The sequence below is a fragment of the Centropristis striata genome, chromosome 20 (genome assembly GCF_030273125.1).
Source record: "Centropristis striata isolate RG_2023a ecotype Rhode Island chromosome 20, C.striata_1.0, whole genome shotgun sequence".
In the NCBI taxonomy this organism is placed as follows: domain Eukaryota; kingdom Metazoa; phylum Chordata; class Actinopteri; order Perciformes; family Serranidae; genus Centropristis; species Centropristis striata.
In genome coordinates, this window is record NC_081536.1 from 5138510 (window position 1) to 5159362 (window position 20853).

Sequence of the window (20853 nt, forward strand, 5' to 3'; positions counted from 1 at the left end):
AGAAGCCTCTCTCTCCGGCACCTCGGCCGCGCCTCCCTCCCTCTTGTCCTTTGCTCTTGCAGGGTATCGCCTTGGCAACGCGTGAGGAAACAAGTGGTGCTCTTCAAGACTCAGACATTAGGGTCAACACTAATCTGGGGGGGATGTGATAAACAGCCTGAACCCGAGCCAAAATCACTTCAAATAGAGCAACACGAGACGTGGTAGCCTGGTTGCCAAGAGGGATAGAGACTCATTTAAATTAAGCATGATTCATAGAGGGCCTTTAAAGACGTGGGAGTTTTTTTCCCTTTTTTTTTAAAGGAATGCATAATAAAAAAAAACACCCGAGTGAAAGGGAAGTTGTTTATATGGATGTGAAATGGGTTGTCAATTTGAAGCAGCCTCCATCTCATCCTGACACCACAAAAAAGGAGTGTAGTAAACAGAGCTATAGTCAAAAAATAAATAAAATAAATCCTTCTTTCTAATTGACTGTTCGCTAAGCCCTGCTCCCCTTAGTTACTGTTGCCACGGCTGTCAAGCTTTCTGTTCACACATGGCACATGCTGTCTGTAGTTTACAGCGTATAATGATGACAGTCGCACATTGGCCATCAAATTCAAATTCTAGCATTTTATTTAAATTAATAAAAGCAGGCTCATAATTTTGGCTGTTCTCATTCACTGTTTGTACTTAAACCTATGCAAAGTAATGCACTATTATTTGTGTGTAACCCACATAAATGTGAGCCAGAGGTACAGCTTATAATGATCCATTTGGATGTTTGTTGCAAGCGTCAGTCTCAGGGTCTGAAAAGTGAACTGGAAGTGCCTTAAACCTGCAATCTTTCTAATGGTGAGCAGGAAGAAGTTCTTTTGTATAAAAATAGGAAAATGACCCTCTTTCTCACTTGATTCATTACCCCAGTAAACATTCTCATAATGAGTGTATGGTCTCAATCGCTGGTTTCAAGTCTTCTTCAATTTTCTTAATTATGGTCGCATTTAGAATAAAACAGACGATAAAGCAGAGGATGGGGCTACCGTATGATTGACAGCTGTGCTTTTTTTGACATGGAACTTAGACCCTTTCACAGTGTGTTTTCAGTAAATCAAAGATCATTTTTTTTAACATTTTGGTCGTTTAAAAGTGCCCCATTCAGAGTTCGGATGGACTGAAAGACTACCACTACTGTAGCTGATGACATGGCATAATTCTGGCTCCCAATCTGAGCTGCAAATGTGTTTGATGGCAAAAAGCAGATATGCGGATGACCGTTAGCCAAGAGGACAAAAGTCCATGCGAGATAATTAGATAATTTATGCGAGATAAAGATGGACTTTCTGGCTGAGTAGGAGGGAAGGGGGATGGGAGGATAGATGAAGAGGATGAGCGGATGAGAGTAGAGGGGTCGTGGGGATAATGGGAGGGATGAGGGATAGGATGGGTAGAGGGGTTGTGGGGGATGAGAGGGGTGATTGGGGATCGGAAAGCGGATCCGATGAGGGTTTGGAATCTAAGGTAACTTGGAGAGTCGCCTCTTGGTGATCCTTGGTACGGGAAAAGCCCCAGGTTCCTGAAAACCAACAGAGAGTTCACTGCAAAAAAAGAAAAGTTGGGTGAACTCAAAATTTCGAGGCAACAAACTTCGATAACATTTTAAGTTGGACAATTAAACTAAATATTTTAAGTTTTGTTTTTCGAGTTTGCTCAACTCTGAATTTCTCTGGCACGGTTGTAAAGCCGCTATGAATGTCAGCTAATGTTGTGACCACAATTTTGAGTTAGCATTGATACGCTAATGGCTACTCTTGTAGCTGTCACAAGCAGCGCTGCTAGCATCATTTAGCTGCTAGCATCAATTAGCTGCTAGCTTTCGCTAATGACCAAATTTCATAACAAAGAAATAAGAGTTAGCAGAACTATTGTCCCTTGTTGTGAACTCCAACTTAAAGATATAAGTAAAACAACTCACCAACTTGTTTTTGAGCATACAACTGGCTTCCTTTGTTGTGCTAACTTACATTATTGCCCTAAATGTCAGTAATTTATATTTGCAACTTTTACCAAATGAAATCACTGTTTTAGGCCAAAAAATCCAAGTTGGCTTTTTTGCAGTGTTGGTGATGAACTATCGAGAGAGAAAGAAAAAACAAAATGAGAAAAGGGGTTCTTTTGGGTGGGAGGGATATGACAAACGGAGACCAAGAGGAAGGGAATGGATGAGGTGTTTCCAGTATACTGGTGGCGGAAATAGGATGTGGTTAAGGCGTGGTCCTTGTTCCTAAACTTAGTTATAAAACTTTATTTTGTTACAGCAAGAGGGTTCCGGGTTTTAACTCAACTTTGGGCCCTTCTGCATGGATTTTGCATGTTCTTCCTGTGTCAGCATGGGGTGTGACGGAAAAACCAAACCATGATATTTTTTCTAAACTTAACCAAGTAGTTTTGTTTCCCATCGTTAACCACAAGCTTAAAACTGAGATCATTTCACAAGATTAAATAAAACTATCACGTTTAAAACAGCAACTGTGCAACAACTTTAGATTGTTAAATAGAACTTGTCATAGTCATATTTCGTAATACATTATACAAACTGTAGCACACGTTAATATGTTTTTTGCAGAGGATCGTAGACTTTGTCGTCTGAAATGACGACTGTCCCATGTAGATTTTTTCTAATGTATCTAGCTCAAATAAGCTATTGTTAACACTAAAATTGTGCCCTGGTCCAGCTGACTTTAATGCTTCAAGCTGAATAATTTTGAAACAGCAACAAAAAAACCTGTAACGCTTCTCCTATACTCACATATTGGCCTAATAAATGATGAAAAGCTGATAGACTGAGACTTAGGTGCGTGTCCGAGACAAAAAAGTCTGCGTGATTCATAGAAAGCATAAGAAGACAAAAGTGCAGCATTGTTTGTGTACTATAGAGATTAATAAGCCCTATTATTATAGTAGAGTATGATGAATACAAAATGTAATAAAAATATTATTTGTTCTAATGTTTGCATTTGCAAACAGTAATTTTCTTTGCAAGGGAAAATAATTTGAGGATGAGGAAGACTTGATGACTTTGGCAAATGTAACCCTGTCTTCTAAGTCAAATTGCTGCAGTTACTGAAGTGTATTCTTTCCTGAACCAAATAAAGAGGGTTTAGCCAACAGTTAATTAACAATACAATTATTGCTTCTTTCCAAAAAAACTTTCAAAACTTACTTCAAAACTTATATAAAAAACCCCACAATGATGACCAGTAATTCACAATAAGGTGTCTCATGCAGCCACATTCTCTCAAAAATCTCTTCTGTTAAGAGAAAAAAAGCCAATTTTCTGATGCACCAAACATTCTCAACCATCCAAATCTGCTTTTACCCAGGTGTGTAAAAAATGAATCCAGTTTCATAATAATTGCCCAGCAAACATTGGTCGGATGGTGACATTGTGAGGCGACCAGAAATGTTCCCAGTCGGATGCCAAAAATCTGCAACGAGGTTATGAGGTGGACTGCCAGATGGTGACGTTGCTTCCACGTCCAATAATGGTCCAGTCAGTCCTCTCTTACAAACCAGGAAAAAGTAATATTATTGCTAAGAAAAAGGAAAATGCATGTAATTTTGGTGCTTCAGTGTCACTTGATTTGGTTGTGATAAGACGGGCACACTCAAACTGTTACGCAACGGCCTTTTTAAACATGAAAACATGTTTAGCATTATGCCATTTATGTAAAACATGAAAGATTCAATATATATTCCTGGTTTACGGTCTTAAGCCTGCAGGGTTTGAAAGAGCCAAAAGTCTTTATCAAGCATATAGGAAAACAATTCTCTGCAGGGCTTTCTGCCAGAAAGGCAGGCAACTTTGTACAGAAACCACTGAATGTAGTTAGAGAACGGTCAGTGGGTTAGGTACGGAGCTGACACCTGAGGGACTGGGGTTCAAGTTCTTTCTTCAGTGAAACACATAGTCTGACTAGATATTGATGTAATATTGATTTTATGATGTATGAAGCTGCTGAATGCACACTGTGTATTTACAATTTACCAAAAATAGCTGGTAACAGGTACAGCTTTAAATTAAGAACTTTAAATCATGACAGGGCTACATGGGTGCACATGTGTGAGTAAGTAAGTGTGTATGTGGTGAATATGGCATAGCTTGTCTACTTGCACTCTTCAATTAATTTGTAATTGATTTTTTTTTTCTAATTGTTTGTATTTGCTTGTTTTCTGTTGTTTTGGTTTTGTTTTGTTTTTCATCTGTAATTATGTATATATATTATATTGTTAAGCACATTGAGTCTGCCTTGTGCATGAAATGCGCTCTATAAATAAAGTTGAATTGAATTGAATTGAATGGTGTAGCGGTTAGCACTCCCCGTGTCAGCATGGTTTCTTTCCAGGTCCTCCAGCTTCCTCCCACAGTCCAAAAACATGCAATTAATTAAAGACATTAATTGGTGACTCTAAAATTGCCCGTAGGAGTGAATGAGAGCGTGATTGTTTATCTCTCTGTACCAGCCCTGTAATAGTCTAGAGAACTGTCCAGGGTGTACCCCGCCTCTCGCCCAATGTCAGCTGGGATCGGCTCCAGCCCCCCGCGACCTGAGTGCAGATAAGCGGTTAAGGATAATGAATCCATGTCACGGCTGTCGGTACAGCTTTAATTTAGGAACTTTGAATCATCACTGACATTAAGTCTCGATTTAATGTTCAAACAAGGTCATAAAATGTCTCAGTGTTGCTAATCTACAGTACAGGCCAAAAGTTTGGACACACACCTTCTCATTCAATGTGTTTTTCTTTATTTTCATAACTATTTACATTGTAGATTCTCACTGAAGGCATCAAAACTATGAATGAACACATATGGAATTATGTACTTAACAAAAAAAGTGTGAAATAACTGAAAACATGTCTTATATTTTCTCAAAGTAACCACCCTTTGCTTACTAGACTATAAGACATGTTTTCAGTTATTTCACACTTTTTTGTTAAGTACATAATTCCACATGTGTTCATTAATAGTTTTGATGAATTTACAATGTCAATAGTCATGAAAATAAAGGAAACGCATTAAATGAGAAGGTGTGTCCAAACTTTTGGCCTGTACTGTACATGTGTGAGTGCCATCTTCACGTCACCGGATACGAACAGTATCAAGTAGACATGCATGAAGCCCAATGACTGCTGGCCATGATGTGATCAGGAATATAATAACTAAAGTGTTCTCTTATTGAATTTAAAAATGAATAACTGGAATAGGAAAGTAGGACACTTTGCATCATTTCATGAATTCACTAAAGATACTTTTTTCATTGTTCACCTTTGGTTCATTCATCACAGAGCTATATTTTGTAATCTAAATGCAATTTTCCTCGACTGGACCCCAGAGTTATGATTGCAATAGTTAAAGGTCACTGTAATGAAGGTAATGGTTAGTCACATTATGTCTTAATTAGAGTACTGCTGGGTCACTGAGGGGTTTTTTAAGCTTTGGTCGGCTAGTTTGGTTTTTATTTCCTTCAGAATCAAAGTCAGCATTAAGGTGACTTCCAAATACATTTTTCACAATACAGAGTAACAAATTTACACTAATCTTTGAGACTGAGGTCAAAGCTTTAAATGCACTGTTTATGAGGTTAAAAGTGAAGTCTGTCACCTGGACACCGCTGTGAACGCTGGCGAGAGTCTGCGTCTCCGTCCCTGTGAAAGACATTGGTCGTGACAGTCGTGCTACTTCTGTGCAGCTGGCTTGTTCAGCCACAAAGATTCTAAGTGGGCGCAGTTGCAGGAGACAACAGATGCAAACAAACATTCACATGAGGTGGCACTTCCGTAAAAATGTACTGTCTGCTGCTTTGATGCGACACGGTTCATATTTAAAAGTCCGAACCCGTTTCACGCAGCATCTCGGAAAGAAATTATTCATATTGTTTTTAAATCCTGGTCTCTCTCCGCAAAGTTCTCCCACTTCCTGTCTTTACTAAGCAAGGTCATTTTTATCCTGCATTTATAATGCAAATGTACTCAAGAAATGCATTAAGATGAGTGATTTCTGCTATTCTTCCCTTTCCATTACCTAATAATGGAGCTCTGCGGGTTTTTCTTTAGTTAACATTTCAGGTTGAAGGGGTGTGATGATTGGGATGTGTCCTCGTTTCCCTGTCCATTATCTGCCGCTGCTACAGAGCCAAAAGCCACAGGTGCTAATGGCCATGTTTTTCACACGTTGCCCATGCCAACTTCTAACACGCTGTAGTGACAGTTTGGGTCCAACTGTTCATGCACATGCCCAGTCCATTTGTCTCTGTCTCTTGTTGAAAAGTTCTTGTGAAGCCTGACGTGCCTATAAAAATCTCTTTCTGCCACCGAGAGTGAGAGGCAGAGAAAGAGAGAGAGTGATGGAGAGACACACAGAGATATTATATTAATGAAGCAGTGACAAAATAGGTGGGTGTTATATGAATGGCAGGATAATAGGGCGACACCAATGAGTAAGCACAGTGGTGCCGAATCCATGCATTAATTAACACAAATGAGTGTCATGCTCCTGTGAATGACTGGCTGACAGGCTGTGGTTTAATCCCAGCTCCAGGAGGAAGTACTTTGATTTATTTTGTAAAGTGCATGATGATTTTTTTGCATTTTTTACTCTCCTAGCGTATCCTTGACATATGCGTCTTTTATTCGAGACACAGTGTTCTAAATGCCGCTAATGATGATGAATCAGTAGCGACAGCAGCCTGGGCCACAGGATGAGTTGTTATTCAGATAGGGTGTGTGCGTGTTCATCTGAAGACTTATAAATGTGTTAGGGTTGACATTTTGACAGGCCTCTGCAAACTGTTCACATTGATTGATGTGCCAGCACGCTCCTTCTGGCTGCCGCCGTCCAATGAAATGCGGTGGCTGCAGCTGAAAGACTCCCCATTTATCAGCATCTTAATTATACAACAGAGTGGCTCAAGACCTTGTTAGTCTAAGGGAAATAGCCATTGTTATGCTATACCTGCTGTTGTGGAAGCAATTCCCGCAGTGTTTATATTTTGCAGTGCGGCTTGCGAGATAATGGATGATTTATGAGCTCTTTTTTTTCCCCAGCCACTGGTTGAGGAAAGAAGCACTTTCAGTAGACAAAAGTCTACCCATCAGACTGACTACAAAAGAAGGTAATGCTGGAGGTGATACAAGAAGGACGTTTATGTTTAGTATTGTCAGCTTGGCAAGCGGGTATTTGTACACGCGGTGTTGACAGATGGAACGAAGCAGCAAAATAAGTCAGGCTCCAGTATTTCACTTCTTCGCATGTCTCAGGGCGCCTCACGGAGCTCGGTTCTTAACAACTACTACCTTCAAACATCAAGATGTCCATTAGTGAAATCCAATTTCCTGCAAAATAATAAAAAAAAGAAGAGTCCCTTGGGGTGCACTTCAGAACTATATTAAAGCGCCACGTAACAGTGCTTAATTTGGTTTTTATGCACAATTCCCGCTCTGTGCATTCCAACCTTGAAGTTACATATGGAGGAAGGCTGCCTTCAGCTAGACCTGTGCTTTACTCCTGGTGTAGCCAATCTCAGGAGTGTTGCACAAAATACCATGATACCTCTCATTTCCCCATCTAATATAGAATCAGATTTGTGGGCGTGAACCAAAAGATGAAAAACAACTTGGGTTGAATGTCAGAATCCCACAACATGACAGCAGAAGAGATAATCATGTGGATCTGGTCTGTAATCACCGTGTTCAAAGGATGAGTCTCTTTTCTGATGGAATATCAGTCTTCCAGAATGAAAGTGCTACCAGCCATTAACCATGAGTGGTCACTCAGTGGTCATAAGAGCATGGTAATAATGGCCAATGGAAAATCTATTTTGACAAGCAGATACAAAGCTAATCGATGATTCATGACAGATATGTGGAGAAAATGTCAGAAAAATGCTAATTCCAACTTTAAAAGTCCCCATGAAATGAAAAATACTTTCTTTTTTACATTGCTCATTTATCTCTTCACATGATGGCTTTCAAAGTTAACACATTAATGCAACTTCACTTTCAAGCCACTAAGTTTTGTGACCCCTTAATGCATTTTGTGTTATGATCAGTGGTGGAAAAAGTATTCAGACCCCTTACTTAAGTAAAAATACTAATACCACACTGTAAAATTACTGCATTCAAAACTTATTTAAGTAAAAGTACAAAAGTATCAGCATCAAAATGCACTTAAAGTATCAAAAGTGAAGGTACTTGTTATACAGAATGGCCACACACAGATTTTTTAATATATTCTAAATATATTATTAGATTATTTGATGCATTTATGTAAGCAGCGTTTCAGTTTTGTAAAGATAGGGTTAATTTTAACTACCTAACACACTGTTATGAAGTTTAATTAAAAACAAATGTCAAATCACTTCAAATTGAAGCTGTTTTTTCATGTTAAAACTTGTTCTGAAAGTAACTAAAGCTGACAGCTAAATGTAGTGGAGTAAAAAGTAAAATATTTGCCTCAAAATGTCGTGGAGTAGAAGTATAAAGTACTCAAGTAAAGTACAAGTACCTCAAAATTATAAGTACAATACTTGACTAAATGTACTTAGTTACATTCCACCACTTTGCCCAAAGTCAGGTGGCACATAGCAAGCAGTGGCTAAATAAAAAGGTATTTTGAACGGCAATGTCAGCTACAAAGCCCTGCCAGGTGGGTCTGTCAACAAGATCAAAGTTATTTGCAGTTACTGTCAATGTGAATTGAGTTACCACTGGAGTACATATTGTCCTAAATTCCATTTGCTAGCCAAGCACATAGCAATGGCAGACAGTAGCTGTCTGCAGGTTAATTAACACTGTGGAAGGTGAGAGACTAAAGAACTGTCACCACTTTGTCCTAGATGCACAACTTGTACAAGGCTAGAAAGCACAAGTAGCAGAGGAGTCGGGACAGACTATGACTTGAATTACTTGACTTATGCCTCTTATGATCCTATATGGAGCTTCCATCTGGGTCTGTCCTGTGCTGCTTGAACAATGGTGTGCCAATTATGTCCTCCTTTCTTCATTTCATCCTCCCAGGTCCTTTGCCAGGTGTTACGCGGCCTTCCTCTTTTTCTTTTGCCTTGGAGGTTCCACCTGAGTGCTTGTTTGATGATGTTTTTTGAATCCTTGCATACACTGCAAAAAAAGAAAAGTTGGGTGAACTCAAAATTTCAAGGAAACAAACTTCGATAACATTTTAAGTTGGACAATTAAACTAAATATTTTAAGTTTTGTTTTTCCTGTTTGCTCAACTCTGAATTTCTCTGGCACCATTGTAACGCCGCTATAAAATGTCAGCTAATGTTGTGACCACAATTTTGAGTTACCATTGATACGCTAATGGCTACTCTTGTAGCTGTAGCAAGCAGCGCCGCTAGCATCAGTTAGCCGCTAGCTTTCGCTAATGACCGAATTTCACAACAAAGAAATAAGAGTTAGCAGAACTATTGTCCCTTGTTGTGAACCCCAACTTGAAGATATAAGTAACAACAACTCACAAACTTGTTTTTGAGCAGACAACTGGCTTCCTTTGTTGTGCTAACTTACATTATTGCCCTAAATGTCAGAGTCATTTATATTTCCAAGTTTTACCAAATTAAATCACTGTTTTAGGCCAAAAAATACAAGTTGGCTTTTTTGCAGTGTAGGATGTGTCTGAACCAAATCCATTTCCCTTTGGTGGTAGTTGGTTTGTACGCTCCCATAGCTCTTCATTAATGATTTTGTTTGGCCACCATATGCTCAGTTTTTCTTTGGCATCCATTAATGAAACTTTGAATTTTTCTGTCGAGAACCCCTGTTGTTTTCCATGCATCTGCACCGTACAAAAGCACTGATTTGACATTTGTATTGAAGAGTCTTTGTTTGTGTTGATATTGGGACAAACTATGACGATCAACTACTGGACTTACTGAGTAGGGTTACCTCACAGAGTACCCTGCATAAAGTATAATTCATCCACAGTTGTTGATGTTGTATAATCAGAAATGCAAGTCCCTTCTGTTCAGTCATTACTCCTTATTAAACCAGTAAACACTGATGCAACCTTCTGGGTGACAGCACATTGGGCCTCCTCTGCCAACCATTCTTAAGAAGAAATTTCTACTTAATCCCCCCAGTTTCACAAAGATTCTGGCATTCACCAATGTTTTATATGGGATTTGTTCTTACGTTGGAACAGAATTTATTGTGTTTCTTCAGTTCCACATCATATAACAATATAAGATATATCATTGTAATAATAATTTTCATAATTTTACAATTTATTATGTTCATTATGGTCTACACTAACTTCTAAAACTTATAGTGATGATTTATCACACCATTTAAAAGTCCAAAGTAAGCCTGTTTCTTTTTTATTATGCTAGATTCACAGTTCATTTCACAGAGATTTTAAAGGGGCCGCATTCAAAAAGTCACTCTCTATAATAAATGTGATCAGCATTGGTTTCATTCTGAGTGAAATCCTTTCAAAATGGCCACTGAAACCAGCAGTTTAAAAAATTTTGATGCTTGTGTATTTCTTTCATGCCTCTTATAACACTATTTTGGGAAACAATCAATGAAAGCTCAGACTTGAGAGCCCATTTTCCACCGAGAGAAATGAAATGAAGGGCAGTGCATTTGGTCTCTTGTGTTCATTCTCTCATTCTTTGACTGCCTGCACTTAAGTTTGCTGGGGTGTCATGAAACTTATCATAAAGACACGAGATGAGATGATAACAGCACTGAACTCCGTGTGGGAATGTGGTCATTGCAACAGATATGGCATCTAAAAGTAGCGGTAAAAACAATAACTGAAGTCCTGTCCTACTTTCAAACTAGCTTGTTTCCCATTGGTGAATGTTCCACAATGTATTTTTTTGTTTTATCAGTCTTGCTGGAATAAAAGATGGAATATGTAGAGGGGTAATTCTGCTCATTTCCTCCTATAGCTTATATACATATGCTCATATATCTAAATTAAAATCTGTACTATGGCTATTAAAATCCACATTCTCATTGCATTGACCTACTTTAGCTTGAGTCTAATACTATATCAGAAGCCATATCATAATTACAAAATAACAATATAACATTTATGACTGTACAGCAGTGCCCATTCAAATGGCTATTCAGGACAGGCCAATTTCTGCTTGCAGCTTTCTCAAGAATCACTCATCCAAACAACTTCACACTCGACACTATGCTTCCTCGGGTCCTGAGCAACATACCTTCCATGACGTAGTTGCATGACACAGTATAATCTTTCATTCTGAAAGTTACATTGCTGATGCTTGAAATGTGTTTGTTTGCAATCATGTAACGGTGGAGGGTCCTGAAGTTATAAACTCCAATGTGAGAAGTGAGTGTGGGCACAGATAATGACAAATTCTTTTCCACTAGAGACACAAAAATCAATATTGAATCTACTTTTTACAAGCCACAATTATTCTCTGGACAGTTTGAGAATTAAATGGTAAACAAATCAGGAGAAAATTAGCTTTGTTCAAGATGTGCCTCTGTCTAATTTTTGCGAGATCCATGTCAAAATTTAAAGCAAATGTTAAGTAACGTAATCGTGAACGCTCACACACACAAGCTTATTCATTTCCATAATGTGGGATTGGTGTGGAGAGGCTAAGGAAATGGGAAGTGTAACCATAACTTTATACCATTTTGTACAAGTTCTCCAACCTAAACGACAGAAGAGTTCATGTGTCAGTAACACCCATTACGACCTGTAGGCACAAAAAATTCGGCAATTTCTGTGGATTTACGTTGTAAAACCACTGACCTAGGTTTAGGGCAAAAAACTTCCTGGTAAGTCGTTAAAAAAGACAGTTTAAACAGTAAATAAATGCACGTAAATGCCAGAAGTGAAGTAGTTACCATGGTCACATGACTACCGCAAGTTACGTAAAAAAACGTAAGTTACGTACAAAAGTGATCGGTGAAATATGTCAATATCGCTTTCTTTTTTGCTTCCTGTACACACAACCTATATTGACGTTTTTGACGGGAGAACAGGTTGATTTTGTTAGAGCGACAGAGAGAGAGCTGTACTCAGCATGCCACTCGGTGGTGTCCAGTTAATAGAGATACCCTCTAAATAAACCACGCTCAGTGTACTCAACACACTAACTACTGATAAATGTGCCCCATGGAGCACAAAGGCATGCACTAAACACTTCCTTGGGTCCTCAGCAATACACCCACCCACAAGTGTGAAGTCGACCAGATAAACAGTGGTTGAGAAAAAAAATTCAAAGGACTTACAGAGATATCTTACAGTTTAGTTTATTATCCATGAACACTGAACTCACACTCCGCTTTGACAAGGTTTGACATCCAAAACACACCCTGTCCTCCACTCTCTGTCTCTGCTCCTGTCTTCAGTGTCCCTGTTGTTATTACAAACGATCATCAAAAACACTGTCCGTCTCTGTCTTAATAATTATAAAACCTTCCAAAATAACTATACATTTTATATCTACAGCTAATTTCTCTGATGACTCTAGGGAAGAGTTATTTAACACCCAGGTTTTTTAAATTAAGATGTGGCCTTGGGATTGATGCATTTGAACATGAGAAGGCTGTGCAATCAATTAAAATTAATCACAGACTGACCCTGACATTCTGGTCCTAAGAGAAACCTGGCATACATGATTTCTTCTTCTTCAAGTTTTCTTGCACAACTACAATTTGTACAGAAGAGACAGAGTTGGAAGAAAAAGGGTGTGATGTGGCTGCATATGCCAAATCATGTTTTATCTGTCTTGGAATAAGTATACCTCATTCCTTTGAATTTATCGCTCTGAAAATCAACCTATCCAGTGATAATTACATGTTGTGGGTGCATACAGACCACCCTCAGCCATCCCCAGTGCAATAATCAATACATTAGCTGACCTAATCGCTCAGTACAACAAATAAGAGATGCTGGTCCTAGGTGACTTCAATTTAAACTGGTTGACTTCTGACTCAGATCATTTAAAAGACATGTATGTTAATCTGCTGGTTAATGAGCCACCCTGACCTAACTTGCAAAACCCCCATAAACACAGATTGATTTAATTCTGTTTAACAGGGGAGACAAAATAACAGTTTTGGGTGTTTTTGGCCTTGGCATCAGTGACCACTGCCCTGTAGCCTGGGTGAGAAGTGCAAAAATGTTTTTTTAAATCATGCTCCAAAATTATATTCAAAAGAAACACTTCAACGAGGAGGCTTTTCTCTGTAACCTTGCTGAAAGTAATATTCACCAAACGTGAAATACCAAATGTAGATTCAGCTCTGGACTACTTTACAAATTCCTTTCACTCATTTAGCGATAAACATGCACCCTATAAAAAAATATAGGGGTAAAAATAGATCAAGCCCCTTGTTTACCACTGAACTATCATTGATGTTCAAGGCAAGAGACGAAGCCTGGGCCTCTGCAAGGCTCATCTATGAGGCAGCGCACTGGCTAACATTCAGAAAATTAAGGAACAAATGTAGTTCTTCCTTAAGAAAAGCAATAGCAAATTATCATATTGACTTAATCTCTTTAAAGCTCTTTTGCAAACCCATCAAAGTACATTTAAAGAGAAACCAATCATCTGCATCTATTCCTCCTTTTACCACATGAAATGGTTGTGTTATGGATAAACCATTTGACATTTGTGATACTTTTAATGCACATTGTGTTGCTGCTGGAAATCAATTTGATATGGTATATTCAGCTGCTGCCTCACGTGTCCCCAAACCACCACCGCTCAAACAGCATCTCTCGGTTTACACTGCATCCTTTCATGTCCTACGTTGTTATTGAAGCACTTCAGGGTTTGGACTGCAGGAAATCAACAGGTGAGGATAAAATAGATCCTTATTTTTTAAAGCTCTGTGCTCCTTATTTAGAAGATTAAATTAAACACCTGATTAATCTTTCCATTTCTTCTGGAGTTATCCTTCAGGTATGGAAATCAGCACATGTGGTCCCACTACATAAGAGTGGTGATAAATCAAACCTCAACAACTATCAACAAATGTCCTCTCTAAGGTTCTAGTACTATGACTGCTATGTCATCTGTTACAAAAATTATAATATGTGCTATGGACAAAGGAAAATATTGTGCTGGCCTCTTTGTAGATTTATGAAAAACATTTGATACGGTTGACCATGCTCCGCTCCTGCAAGGACTTAGTAACATTGGCTTTGAATTTAATTCATGTAAATGGTTCCAGGGCTAAATTTTTACTATAGTGGTTGAAGCCCAGAAGACCTTCGTTTTACACATGTTAAGTTACTTGACGAGGACAAAAACCTTCCACAGTACTCCGATGTAATAAAAGATTACAAAACTCTTTATTCCACAGTTCTGTTCTCACAAGAGTGTTCAATGTTGAAATTTCCCCTAACCATTAACTATAATTGCGGTAAAGAAACATTGTAGCTCAGTCCTTCAGTGAGCCACAACTAATGGAACTTACTTCAAAGCTCGTGGCCCAAAAAATAAAACCAAAAAACTCTCTTTTAAAGTCAAATATTATTCTTATATGAACATGAATTACGTCTAATTATGTTTATCTATCTATTTATTAACTTGTACTTCTATAAATATAACTTGGCTCCCGCATTTACCAAAGAGGTTCCACAAGGTTCAATACTGGGTCCTGTCCTGTTTACATTAACAACATTACATCCACTATAACAAATTGTAACACCCATCTGTACGCTTATGACACATTTCTGTATTGCACCTCTTACATTGCACATCCAGCCATTGAAATCCTCCAGCAAGACTTCGACAAACTACAACAATCTCTTCTCAATCTGAAATTAGTTCTTAACTCAGACAAGACCAAATACATGATATTCTCAAGAGCCAGACATATTGCAGATATGATGGTCTACATATCAACACTTTAACAGGAGTATTGAAAGGGTTTCATACAAATATCTGGGAATCTGGTAAGATCACTAACTCACATTTAGATTTCATATTGACATACCTGCAAGTAAATTAAAACAAAAAATTGGATTCTTATACAAAAATAACACAAAGGTCTCTCTGTTTTGTAAAAAACGGATCATTCAGGCTGTATTTTTATAAATTCTGGATTATGCTGATGTTTTCTATAGACATGCTTCTGCCTCCACTCTCACTTCACCGGACTCTGTTTATCACTCTGCACTCTGATTAATTACTGGTGATGAATGAATTGGATACTTTTAATTTATAAAGTCTTGATAGGCAACATGCCACCATGCCTCAGCACTTTATTAAACTGGTCACATAGTAATTATCCCACACGCGATGTGAAGTGGTTGCTTAATGCTCAATGTTCCCTGGACAAATACTGAATTTCTCCTGCATCTACCTGAAACATCTTACAACACACTCAAACTCAATGCAATCTTTACTATGGACCAGTTTAAAACTATGTTTACAAATTAATCCACTTTTAACTATAAATGTTTTCAATGATTTTCAATGGTGTTCTGTCTGTTGTTTGTTCTTTTATTATGTTTTTTCTGTGCTCTCGACATCATTGAAAATGATACCTCGAGATATAAATAAAGGATAAATGAATTAAAAATGAAATAGTTTTCATTTTTTGTTAAAATGGTCAGGGACACAGACTTTAATAGCATGAGAAGTAGTAAAATTCCATTTAGAATAGCACAAGCAACATATTTCAGCTTTTTGGAATAAAATAAATTACAAAATGCACCATGGTACGAGGCAACAAGAACTAGCTGGAATTGGGCTCTTTACTCTGTGTCATGGTGATAACCAGTGGTGGAAAAAGTATTCAGATCACTAAAAGTACTAATACTACAATATGAAATTACTCCACTACAAGTAAAAGTTCTGCATTCAAAACTTACTGAAGTAAAAGTAAAAAAAAGTAAAAATGTACTTAAAGTATTAAAACTAAAAGTACTTGTTATGTAGAATGGGCCCACGCAGGTTGTCAAATATATTTCAAAAATATTATAAGATTATTATTATTGATGCAATTATGGAAGCAGCTGTTTATTTTCTCAAGCCAGGGCTCAATTTAACCATTAAATATACCGTTATGAGGTTTATTTAATTACAATGTCTAGTCGCTTTAAATTGGTCATGTTTTTATGTTAAATACCTGAAAAGTAACTAAAGCTGTCGACTAAATGTAGTGGAGTAAAAAGAACAATATTTGCCTCTAAATGTAGTAAAGTTACTTAAAATGGAAATACTCAAGTAAAGCACAAGTACCTCAAAATTGTACTTAAGTACAGTAGGCTACTTGAGTAAATATACTTATTTATATTCCACCACTGGTAATAAACAGCCAAATAACTCCAGTTGCTTAGCATACTAGGTATGGCAAACTTAAAATGTGGAAAAAAACTTAAATTCAATCATTAGCTAGCTAGCTAAGGCTATTTGCTGAGTCGTTATGCTAACAAGCTAACTGAGATACAGTAACTCTAGACAGAGTAGCAAGGGCACTAATCCTTTTAACGTTAGCTTGTGTCCTCTGTTAGCACCCAGATACGTTTAACAAGCTTTAACAAGCTCTTTATCAGTAATGTCACACACAGTAATCCCCAGTGACATTAGCTAATACTAGCCGCCAAGCTCCTGGTCTCACTGCACCAGGTAGCAGAAAAAATAATGTATAATTGGGCTGCAGGGTGTATTCTATTTTTATTAACTCAATTTATCATTTGTAAGAGAAAGAATGTTGTCTTTCTTCTTTTAAAGGTTGCATAGTACTACTTTATCTTAACTAACTAGCCGCCTCTAATCCGTGCACTGACATTTCCTCATATATTTTAAGACTCAATATGGTGGTTGTAGCCCAGGTTATGGCACATGAAGAGAAAGGTCTCCCCCGGCACTTGGTGAATGTGAAATAAAATCTTTTTAATAACGCTGTATTAGTCTGGGTCAACGCATTGATTCACAGGCTATTTATCCTGCTGTTTAATGCCATTTACCAGGTTTATTGACAAAAGACTAATAAAAGATTTTCTACAGACAGAACTGCAGAATATTTGTATTCCATATTTCACCTGCATTCAAGCTGAAAAGGGTGTCTGGGAATTTTTTTTCAAACTGATTGGGATCCTTCAAGCTGCACAAAGAACTGTGACTTTCAATTTGGTGTTCAGTCCTTAAACTGCATTTTCATATATTGAACAGTGGCCTTGGTGGGTCTTGTAGCACAAAAGTAACACATGTCAATGCAGACTCAATAACACAGGTATTTCTCTTTAACATTTTTCCAGCCAAACCACAAGGATGATTTTCTGTTATCTATATCCGCACACAGATAAAGAAGTTATCTTTGCGTTTCTTTTCATTAGGTTTGACCAGAGCAGCACAGTTCCCCCAGTTTATTAAATCACAAGAGCAAAGCAAATCATGCATTTTCAGCGAACAGTCTGACCTCGACAATGTGACAATTTCCTGACAATACAAAAGCAGCATTAAAAAAAAATAAGGCCAGTTTGAGATTCAATTTTGAAGTGTATTATAAACTCAGCTTTGCTTTATACTTTCTTTGTTTTTGTTGTACCACCAACAGGGCCAAATTGCTACGCGGACACAGCAGTGATACCAGCCGGCCGAGAGGTGAAGATTGATGAGTGTACAATCTGCTACTGCACATACGAGGAGGGCACATGGCAGATTGAGCGTCAGGCCACCTGCAGTAAGAACGAGTGCCAGCGGAGCTAGAGACTGGCTCACTCAGAGGGGACATTGGCACGCCAACACCAGCGCCAATCCGCATGTAAACTCTCGGCCTTTCACCCAGTCTACCGGACATCAGGGTCGGACTGCAGCCCTCGAGCATTTCAGCATTTATAGTCACTCCTGTATTACTGAAAAAAAAATGCTTTTATGAAAGTTTATAATCCACACACAGAATATCTATTTATCTATGTATTAAATTATTTATGAATATATACAAATATAGGAGTCATTAATGCTGAACTAGTGAACAAATATTTTTTATAGCCTCTGTATTTTATTAAGCAATGTATTGGACCAGAGGTCAATAAAACAGAATGTATAGAACACACACAGCTGTCTTTGGAGGTGAAAACCTCAATGTCTCAACATGCGGTGTCACTTGACAAATCCTGACACCCGTCCCTCTACCACCAAAGTGCAGACTAGACTATGTGTGATCCATTTCACAATAATGGGTAAAGATTTGCTGTGTCGGTCGATCAGGTGCAGAGTTAAAAACAACAACCAGAAAAAAGAAGGAAATTCATGAGGACTTGACTGTTTCTTGACTTCTTTTATCTTTTTTTGGATGTTCAAACGTGTTTTGATTTGAAAGTGCTTTTTTGTATTTCTCTTGGTACCGTGTGTTCATTGTTTCAAATAAATGCCAATCTGCGCTCTGTACATGCTCAAATGGTACTTTTCAGCTGTAGGTCTCCATGTTTAGGCTTGGCTTAAAGGATGAAGTTTTTACATTTCTAGACTTCCAACTGAATAAAATGTTTACTATTTCACTTGAAATATGAATGATATTGAGATGGAACGATGTCTTATAATTTTGTGTTTACAAAAAGTCCTCCGAACTATGTCTTCATACGTCATTTGTTCCTTAAATAGGAGCGTTTGCAAAAGTAGCGTCCTGAAGGCCAATACATACTCCACAAGAACAGAGACATTTGTTGAACAGAATGATTTCATTGTGTTCTTGCAACCCTGGGAGAAAGAACAAATTTCTCTGTTCTTGCCATATGATCTGGGCAGAACTTTGCTCTTGTGTGGTGTCCAAGAACTATTATTTGATTGGTCAGAAATTTTTATTTGAATGAGCCGTGTGCTGCAGTGAGAGGGCCCTATGACGACTTCCCAGGAGCTCTGCAGTGGAGTTTCTAGTGAAGTATGAAATGTCCTGGCTGGAAAGAACATTTGTTCTTGTTCTAGCCATCTCGAGAACAAGAAGAAATTTCTCTGGTCTTGTGGAGTCCGTAAAGGGCTTTACCGGTGGCAAGAGATCCACATGTCCTCAGACACCATTTCAAAGATGTCAATAACGTGCAAGGGTTCGCACTTATGTAAGGGAAAAATACATCATTAACAAAATATTGTTACAAGTAAGATACATGGGCATATAATAAAAAAATCAGAACTGAGATAGTTATGTAGGTAGTTGACATAATGTTACTGCCAGTGGTGGAAAGTATCTAAATACATTAACTTAAGTACTGTACTTAATTACAATTTTGAGGTACTTGTACTTTACTGGAGTATTTCCACATTTGTAACTTTATACTTCTACTCCGCTATATTTTGAGGCAAATATTGTACTTTTTATTCCACTACATTTAGCTGACAGCTTTAGTTACTCGTAAGTGACGTAAGTTATGATTTAACATAAAAAAAACATGATTTATTTAAAGTGATTAGACATTTGAAAAAAAATAAAAAAAATTAAACCTCATAACAGTATATTAAGTAGATAAAGAGCCCTATCTTTACAAAATTAAAATGCTGCTTGCATAAATGCATCAATACAAATAAACTAATAATATATTTGGAATATAAAAAACAATCTGAGTGGGTCCATTCGGCATTATGAGTACTTTGGCATCCTGCATAATTACTAAGACCACCAGTGGGCAGCGCTAACTATAAATGTAAATATAGGGCGTTTGAAGCTGCTATACAACCCCCACATGGGGTCTTTTTAGGGGAGAGGACAGGGTCTGTGTTTCACATGTCTGGACCAAATTCACTCTTCAGATGTGAGCAGTTTTTGTTTTTAATCTCTAGGATGGGAACTGTTTGTGTGAAAGCTACAGGTAAATATTTAATGAGTTGTCATGAGGATATTAACTTATTTAGTAATGCTGCGGTTCCATTTTTAATAGCTATAAGCTTCACAATATAAACAACAAAGGTTTGGAATGCAGAATCTCAGTAAGTGCCTCTGTTTTTTATCCCCACTCCCTTAATAAAAAACCAGACCGGACTATCCAATGTCAGTGATCCCAATTTGCTTCCAACATTCAGAAATTGAAAGGTCATAAGACTTGAAGCATCTTTTTCTTGTCTTCTTCTTCAATTTGAGGAAGAGGTGTAATGAATGCATGTATCTGGAAGAGCCATGGGGCCCATCGACCGACAGATCAAAATGATGATGAATAATTTAAGTGCAGGTTATGAACACTGAAGGGCGGGCTGTGATAAATGGATGCAGATGTTGTGTTTCTGTTATTCCTGTCATCTTTTGCATTTGCAGCGCGGCGCTCTCTCACTGTCACCCTTTGCAATGTGCTGGCCACTCCGCAAAACTCTTTGATCAAGGGGTTGCCAGACAACGATGTTGCATCTCCAGCAGTGAGACGTGCCTGTCAGCCAGCCGGCAGGATCGAGGTAAATAAGCCTAAATGCATGTACATGCTACGTGACAGGCTTCTCTCCGAGCAGTAGGGGAGCGGTGGCACAGATCTATTAAGGGTTTGTGGCCAGCCTTCACTCCTCTGTTTCTACAACTGTAAAGGTCCTTTCAAACCAATCTCATTCATTCAGGACTTGTGCTTGTGCATAAAATGAATGTGGGATTTTTCTCACCTCTCCCCCAGCCCTTACTAGTAATACGAAGTGCTCATTTTCATCTCCCCTTCCCTGAATTTTCTCCTATTTAGAGGAATTACTGCAGTGTCGTGTCTATTCTTTCATTTTTACAAGATAATACTCCCTTATGCGTAATTTCCAAAGCAGCTTACCTGCTCTGTATCGGCCAGTGAAATAATGACTCGGGTTGTTATCGGTCACCCCTATCTGCTCTGTCCAGGTCATTAACATTCACAATTGGCTTTAGATCAGTTCATATTCCGGC

At 38.1% G+C, this 20853-nt stretch overlaps 1 protein-coding gene across 1 annotated transcript in view; it reads left to right on the forward strand.

Moving 5' to 3' along the window:
• Positions 1–18401, forward strand: part of vwc2 (von Willebrand factor C domain containing 2) — a 39593-nt gene extending 21192 nt beyond the window's left edge. Inside the window, exon 4 of the mRNA XM_059358846.1 lies at positions 17569–18401. Coding sequence (XP_059214829.1) covers positions 17569–17720 — 152 coding nt within the window. The 3' untranslated portion in view covers positions 17721–18401. The remainder of the gene's footprint in view (positions 1–17568) is intronic.
• The last annotated feature ends 2452 nt before the right edge of the window (positions 18402–20853 follow it).